General features: G+C 40.9%; 1 protein-coding gene across 1 annotated transcript; it reads left to right on the top strand.

The window, feature by feature from the left end:
• The first annotated feature begins 2681 nt into the window (after positions 1-2681).
• Positions 2682-6815, top strand: mex3b (mex-3 RNA binding family member B). The gene is made up of 2 exons (XM_088921489.1): positions 2682-3284; positions 4088-6815. The coding sequence occupies exons 1-2, from the start codon at positions 3056-3058 to the stop codon at positions 5497-5499; spliced, it is 1641 nt and encodes a 546-aa protein (XP_088777615.1). The 5' UTR covers positions 2682-3055; the 3' UTR covers positions 5500-6815.
• The last annotated feature ends 1857 nt before the right edge of the window (positions 6816-8672 follow it).

The following is an 8672-nucleotide window of genomic DNA, read 5'->3' as shown; positions in this document are numbered from 1 at the left end:
AATTTCTTCAGTCAAACCCCCAGCTGCATAAATGGGTAGAAATGTACATTGTCTTAGATAAAAGCAATACCCAAATAAATAATAATGTTCATGGCAATGTCCCACAGTGAGTTCTCTGATTTGCTATAGTGGCTTCATATTCCTTACTATCAGGAAGAGTACAATGCATGTACAATGTATGTGTAACTTGACATTTCGTGTAGGGGCAAGTTATCTCAGATTTTTTAAAGAATAATCTTAGATAATTTAGCGCCTATATATTTAGAGTGATCTTTGTCGTGAAGAGCAGACTGTTCTACAAATCATACAACTGTAGTTTGAGTACAGAATCTTTTGTTCCATGGTTACACGTATCTGTGTCGTGAGGTTATCGATAGAGTAATAGAATTAGCTCTTAAAATGGCTATTTCGGTATTAGAATGTTAGCAGCATTAACGGAAGTCAATCAAATATTATTTACTACGTCAACACTATATAGAACATTATTTTTTACAGTTTATGAGCAGGATACATAAAACAATCTGGAGTATGAGATATTCTTTTGGATTTGTGAAAAACTGTTAACACGACCAACAGTCTCATAAATAGGGTAACCTTATGTATATCAATGAATAAATGCAATCCTACCCCTTCACTTCTGCTTGTAAAATGAAAATGATGTCATGGGGACAAGCGTACAGAATGTGAAATAAACGATAACTTTTAAAGAATGCACTTCCAGATGTTTTAAAATGCATACTTTGTGTGCAGGCATTAATACGATTATGTTAAAAGGGAAAGATATTAACAAAGAGGTTCCAGCCCACATTCGCAGGTTTAAAGCGGTTTATATTAGCATACCTATTGTGGTGTAGGAGTGCGGTGACAGAGAAAGTACTTTCCGTTTAAATGGATCTGAACTGAGTTGAAATTTCTTTTGTGTTGCTGAAGCTCGCTCCCATCCCCCACTCCGTTTCCCCTGCACGTCGACAAAGGGCAGATTGTCTTTAAGATGCGGCACCCCCTGGAAAATCTGCAATCAGCACGTCCTCAGGGGATATTTCTTCTTTTCCTCCGAAATCATAAGATGGCAAAGCATCAAAACTCTAACACGTTACAGGGAAAAATCAAGATACCTGATTTTAATATTTTCACAATTTACACTGAAAGGTAGTATTTGTAAAATAAGCCTTTATCTGAATGAGATAGGAACCATCACGTTACAATTTCGATCATACATCTGCATGGGTCGCACTGAAGATTACCTAAAGCTTGGCATATATACAGTCGTATTGCAACCTAAATATTATGTAAACATCAGTCTTTTCCCCCGAATCTCCACTATAAAACAATGACAAGAGAAGTGGTTAGGCAACTCCACGTTTAAAATGTGTTCTGCGGTTTCTGCTCATGTCTTGGTGTTCCTGAAAGATCAGATAATTTGCAAACTTTGTAGTCAGCTGTCAGTGTAAACATCCCAAGGAAATGAGCACTGTTTGAAATCCACAATTACCTGTAACTTAGCACAGGCAACTTAATCAGGCGGAACCTGGCTTTTTTCTGGTCAACTTGTGGGAAGCACTCTAATGCTGATATTTCTAGCTTTTCTGATATTCTGTAATATAGACAAATCAGCGTTTCAGTTGTATTATGTATATCACACCTAAAATGCAGAACGGGTGCTCAGGCTAGGACGCTACATGTTAGGGCATGCTCTGGGTGGGATCATTAGCACCCGGCAGCTCGCTGATTTTGTATATTAATTACAGAAGACTTATTTGGCGATAAGTTTCAAAATAGTCGCAACTAGACTAGATGACACTTGTTAAAGGCTGTTTCTCGTAGTAATTCGCATGAATAAAGAAACCCAGTTTACAAAATGTAAAGTGAAACTTCCAGCATCTTAAGCAGCCTCGAGAACGCGGTGAGAGGCGATTTAGCACATTTTCAGCGATTATGGATGGTTAATTGGTAGTTAAAAAGCATAAATAAAAACGTTATCAGTGTCTATAACCAACTATGAGAAAGAAAGCGCCTTGCAAATCATTATTCCTCGCTGGACTAAACATGACAATTTAACGTATTTGGCATACAACTCCTTATGCTTTATTGTCTGCAGTTCTTAGAATCATATTTTGTGATGTATGCATCGATAGATTCATAAATATTATGAATTCATAAATATCCGAATACCTGCAACACAATGTTTACCTGTTATATATAGTAATTTAAGTTTATTTAGCTTATTTAGTAGCTTAAAAAGGTACGTTTAACAGAAAGGCGAAGGAGGGACAAACCGTTGGCACGATTTCTAACTCTGTCACTAGTAGAACTGCCATGTGGTGTCTGCTAAATACTTCAGATAAGAAGAGAGGGTTAGCGAAACAAACGAATTACAGTTTTGGATAAAGCCCGAAATGCTGTGTTGCATTAATTTGGAAATAAATCATCTTACGTTTTATGCATTCAACAAGACTACAACCTCTGTTGCACATTACTCCAAGACGATGGGTACAAACGAGCGTCTTTCGGGTTTTATTGTTTGGTAAGACAACAAAGAGAGGAGTTTGCCTAAGAGGTCAAGCGCTCTGGCCCCACCCCCACAGCACTCTGTCCAGCCAATCAGCTGATGCGGTGCAAATACAGGCAGCGCCGCACCGGCCCTTACCAGCCCGTGACGTCACCGGCACATATCCCCCAGTAGTGCCGTCTGGTTGCAGCAAGTCAGACAGAAAACGGAAAAGAGCGGAGAGAGCCGGGGAGGGGCTCCGTTAAGGAATATTGCCATCGCCGGCATTCCAGCAATCTAGAACTACGGTGTCCGCTTTTTGTCCGTCCCGTAGAGTTTTGTTTTTGAGGAGCCGGTTTCCGAGAGCGTGTCGATTTGGCCGGATTGCACTGATCGCTGACTGGAAAGCAAGAAACACTGATTTTGCACCGCTGGCTTGAAACCAGTCCCGTCCCCCCCTCCCCTTTCTCTCTCTCCCTTACCAGTCCTACCCTCCTTCCTTAGTTTTTTTTCCCTTTGTCTGATCTTCCTGATCCCTGGCTACAGCAGGACTGCGAAATATTAAAGATGCCTAGTTCGCTTTTTGCCGACATGGAAAGGACCGGGAGCAGTCAAGGGGACACTCTAGATGACCAAAGAGCCCTGCAATTAGCACTGGACCAGCTTTCTTTGCTCGGTTTGGACAACGATGACAGTTCCATTTACGACAACGAGCCAAGGAAAAAGAGTGTGAACATGACCGAGTGTGTCCCCGTTCCCAGCTCGGAGCATGTTGCCGAAATTGTTGGCAGACAAGGTGAGCATTCTGTCACTGTCGCCACTTTACAAAATTTTCATTGTCTTTAAGGCTCAGGCACACACTGACATGTGGCATGACACTGCAGCTGGGAATCGAGGTTGGGAATCAGTTGATGAATCGTAGGCAGGAATCAGTAGCTTCTCGCCGCACTGCAACTAACCCGTCCTCAGCTCAGCAGACAAAGAGAAGTGTAGAGACAGGGGTTAGCTACTTACAGAATAGCTCTGCCGAAGACAGTGTGGCACAAAAGCCATCGAAATCGGGAGATATTCATATATCTGAATGAATATTTTTCGACCATATAATTATATGTGTAGTGGTATTTAGTAGTTGCTGGAGTGCTTTCGTAGCACAACAAAGCCCCGAACTACAAAAACATCAATCGTGTATGCTTAAAGATACAGTATGCATTTTTTTTTCACTCGAGCAATTCTGTGTCCTCGGTCATCAAGTTAAAAAACCTTTACACCTCTTTTAAAATAATATTGACGCCAGAATGTTTATTATCGGGGATTAGATTGTAAGCTTCCTTGTTCATAGTTTTGAGCTTTTTAATAGCAAGTGTGGTAGCTGCAACGCTTACCTGATCTCCTCCCTTTGCTATTTTTGGGATAGCAGCACATGAATTGAATTGCTGTATGTCAGGATGCAGAGACATGTGGCATTAATTTACTGCAAATAAGAGGGAATTTGAAAGCATACATTCAGAATTTCTATCTGCACGAGTACTACAGACACTAGATATATATTTTGGTATATGGGGGAAAGAAATCAGTCTTTTTTTTCTCTTTAAATCATAGGTTGTAAAATCAAAGCTCTGCGAGCCAAGACCAACACCTACATAAAGACTCCAGTGCGTGGGGAGGAGCCAGTCTTTGTTGTGACCGGCAGAAGGGAAGATGTAGCAATGGCTAGGAGGGAGATCATCTCAGCCGCGGAGCATTTCTCAATGATCCGAGCCTCCAGGAACAAAAACACCAGTCTGAATGGGAGTGGCACGGTGCCGGGGCCACCCAACCTGCCCGGTCAGACCACCATCCAGGTGCGGGTGCCCTACCGGGTGGTGGGGCTGGTGGTGGGGCCCAAGGGAGCCACCATCAAGCGCATCCAGCAGCAGACGCACACCTACATCGTCACGCCCAGCCGGGACAAGGAGCCCGTCTTCGAGGTCACGGGCATGCCGGAGAACGTGGACCGCGCCAGGGAGGAGATCGAGGCGCACATTGCCATGCGCACAGGGGGGCTCATCGAGCTGACTGACGAGAACGACTTCCACGCCAATGGCACGGATGTGGGCTTCGACCTCCACGGACCCGGAAGCCTGTGGAGCAAGCCCACCTCCAGCATGACCCCCACCGCCGGGCGCAAGCCCTTCTCCAACTACCGCAACGACAGCTCCAGCTCACTGGGCAGCGCCTCCACAGACTCCTACTTCGGGAACAACAGTAGCTCCAGGCTGGCGGATTACAGCCCGCCCAGCCCGGCCCTGAGCTACACCGCCTCCAACAATGGCAACAACAACAACAACGTCAACATCAACGTGAACGGCAATGGATTTGTCTACGGGAGTGACGTGATTTCCCCCGATTGCACTGATCTCGCCTTCGAGTCCCCCCCTGGGTTCGACCCCGCGCCCGCTCCCCCCGGCTCCACCCTGATCTGGTCGCAGTATGAGCGCGGCGGCGTGGCCCCTTCCACTGCCACCACCACGATTTTTCCTGCCAGTGCTTCCACGAATGCCAATGGGATCCTAGCGAACCAGAGGAGAGCCAATGGGGTGGGCTGCACCGCCCAGCCCCGGCTGTCCCCGCCGCTGCACCACGTGACCGGGGTGGCCGAGCACCCCCTGGCCCGCAGGGTCCGCAGCGACCCCGGAGGGGGCACCCTCACTTTCCCCGGCTACTCCAGCAATGGGCTTTCCAATGGACTCGTTTCCCTCTCGGGCTCCCACCTCCCGGGGGTGCCGTCTGATTCCTCCGCCTCCTCTTCCTCCAGCTCCTCTTCCAGCTCCTCCTCCTCTTCGTCGGGGGCCGGGAGGAAGGGCAGCCGGGATTGCTCCGTGTGCTTCGAGAGCGAGGTGATCGCGGCCCTGGTGCCCTGCGGCCACAACTTGTTCTGCATGGAGTGCGCCAATCGGATCTGTGAAAAAAACGAGCCCAAATGCCCTGTCTGTCACGCTGCAGTTACTCAGGCTATACGTATATTTTCATAAGGTGTTCCAGCTCCACAAAGCCGTAACAGCATTGAAAAAAAAAACTTTGTTATACTGCATTAAAAATAATAGCCAAGATTATATATAAAGCTGCAGTATCCCATTAAAAGGGACATCCTTCAGGGCTCTGTTGCCATTGTTTATAATGTACTGTAGCTTGGGGAAATATTTTTACCATCTAATGCATGTTCTAATTAATGAAGAATAGTAAATAATAGTTCTAGTGAATTTTACAATGTATTTATAAAGTTCCAAAATCAGAGAAGCCGTAAGTGAGGTACTTACGCCACGTAATGTACAGACTATAAGGACAGCAGGCCTGCTGGTATCACAAGCAGCAGAGTTAACGGTTGGGTACTTTTGAGTGCTTTGTAAAAACATTTATATCCAAAAGGAAAACAATTCCTGTGGAAAATATTTCTAAATTAATGAAAAAAGATACTGCAGCTTTAGTTGGAAAAGGAGGAAAAAAAGCAACAACATATCTTATGTATAGATGAAAAATTCCACAAGGTTAAACTTTTAAAGATTAATGACATTAATACAGATTGAAGTATTTTATTCTTTTTTGACTTGAAAGATTATATTTCGTATTGCAAAGATGTTTACAAGTATTTTAATTTAAGTTCAGTGAACTTTTTGTAGCTGGGTTAAATTTTTTTTTATTTTTTAGTATGGCCATTCGGCAAAGAGCACTGTATTATTTTAATATCACACAGCTGTGGATGGAACTACAAACCACAAGATGTGTATTGCATTAAACAGTATTCTGTTGGGTTGAAGGTTTTATAGGTTCAGCAAAAAAGTCTTTTAAATCTGCTTCACCCAGCATATTTTTTATTCAGTGATATAAAGCATATTTTATTCTATATTATTACAAAAATGAAAATGTATAAATCTTAGTAAGTCAAACAAAAAGGAACTGTTTATGCTTTCTAAAAATTTGTATAAATTAGATTCTGGTGGAGATTACAGAGTTCTGTTGCACCACTATAGTTTTAGTAGTTCTATTTTAATACATTTGTTTGCCTCTTGTTTCTGTATATGTAGGTGAAGTTATTTGAGCGTAAATGTACTTTATTGAGCAAAGTTTTTAAAAAACAAAGTATATTTTATTTTATGATAAAGGGCCTTTAACCTCATGGTCAAATACTAATATTATATTTGCTGAAACAAGATTTGAAATTGTATCAAGAGTTTTATTTTTCTGACATTTAAAGTTCTACATAATAAAGGTAAAACTTAAGTAATGGTGCTACTTCATGTTTTTTTAAGTATTTCTATATAAATACAATAAAAATGGTACATGAAACAAAGTTGTGTCTTCTAATTATTAAATAATGTTTTATTGCAAGGCATGCTTAATGTAATTCAGCATATGGTATTTTTAAATAGTGCAGAACAGTCTCTTATTTCAGACGGAAGCAGTATGTAGCAACCAAACATCTCTGCATGCTTAAAGTGAGTGCAGTAGGATGCCGTTTATTCAGAGTTTAGGACTTCCTGAAACTCTTTGTTGAATCTTGGGTGATGGACAATTGGATGTCTTTCTTAGGGGAGATATACTACAAAGGAGTTGGCTAGAAACCCTTTTTTGAATTCTTCTAAATAATTTCCCAGTCCTTAAAATACCAGGATCCCCCAAGCTTGGTGCATTTTCTTTGCTTTTCACAATAAATATACTGTTTTGCATCAAGTGGATAGTGAGCTGTAAGAAGGTATATTCCTGGAATGACAATCGTATATGAATACCTTTAACCACCTCTGTAAATGTGTGGCATGTACCCTTCCATTGTAAGAATGTCTTTATGAAGGCCATTCAAATATAAGAACAAGAAATTCTTTAACAGCTACAGCAACGGCACACGGGAGAGACCAGCTTTATATAGAAATGACTTATTAAGACGGAAACATTTCAGTTTTTTCTTCTCTACCTCACATGACCTCTCCTCATTTTACAATGTAGTTGGTTTCTGGAGGGTAGCCAGAGAGCATGACAATCTAACTGTATTCCAACAAACAGAGCTCTGTGTAATTCAAAGCAAAGCATTTTTAAAATTTGACAACGGCTCTTGCAGTTGCATCGGTACATCGATGCATCCTTTGATTAATGTTTTAAAAAAGTTTATAAAGTGCAAGAATTTTTGCAGTTAGTGGCGTGCATAAAGTGAATGAAGTGGCAGAGATTTAAAACAATAATAAGGGTACGGAGCTCTGAAGCTGTGAAAGTGATACAGCAAAATGATTCTTGACCTAGGCTTTCTGTCTATTGCAATACTGAACTTTACACACCTCTACAGTAAATACAATATTACTTTACAAAAAGCAAAAAGCACAATGTCTCATCGTTTTTATATTGGGTTAATATTTTTTAAAAAAGGCCTCACTGCTTTTCATGGGTAGTGCATAACCCTTAAGCAAAGAGGCAGACAAAGGAAACTACAGTTTTATCCACGTATATTCAGTGTGTGATTACATCTTCTACATAGATAAGCTTTTCTCTTTTTCCATCTTTTCTTGGTAAGTAACCACCAATCGAATGTGATGTGGTTTTCTTGGAGAGGTTGTGGAATATAAACATATGTTGCACAGCAAGATAGTAAATATAGAAAAAAATAACTTAATGATAAGGTTAGAATTTAAAGTACTCAAAAGCAGGCTTCAGAAATTGGCCTCATAAACCATACTATTAGGAAACGATTCCAGGGTTTAAAAAAAAGAGCTGACAAGTATTTTATATAAACACAAAACACATGCTTTCTCGGTTGCTAAAGTTACAACTTTTTCATAGAAATAAAATGCATATTAGTATAAATACTCTTTTCATACAAGTCTTACCTGATATGTTTTAGCTTGTATTGTGTCCTGATTTTACCTTTAACTTTCAGTGTCTTGGAAAAGCTCCCACTAAATTATTTTCCTAAGTTCCAGATCACAGGTACATGGATCTAATTATGTTTGCAAGGAGGTGTTCTTCAAGACATGCTCAGAATATAAAACTAAATATATATATATATCCTTGATTCTGTAATCTCAGGAATAATTTTATTGTTTTGTTATGCAAAATAAAAATCATATTCTTAACATTTAGTTTTGAATAAAACACAAAAGAAACACAAATATAAAAAAACCTCTAGAAATAGTGACGCTATAATTCCTAAATTAATCTAATC

This window comes from Atractosteus spatula, chromosome 7 (assembly GCF_055471065.1).
Source record: "Atractosteus spatula isolate fAtrSpa1 chromosome 7, fAtrSpa1.hap1, whole genome shotgun sequence".
Taxonomy (NCBI): domain Eukaryota; kingdom Metazoa; phylum Chordata; class Actinopteri; order Semionotiformes; family Lepisosteidae; genus Atractosteus; species Atractosteus spatula.
This window is presented reverse-complemented; position numbering and strand designations above follow the sequence as displayed.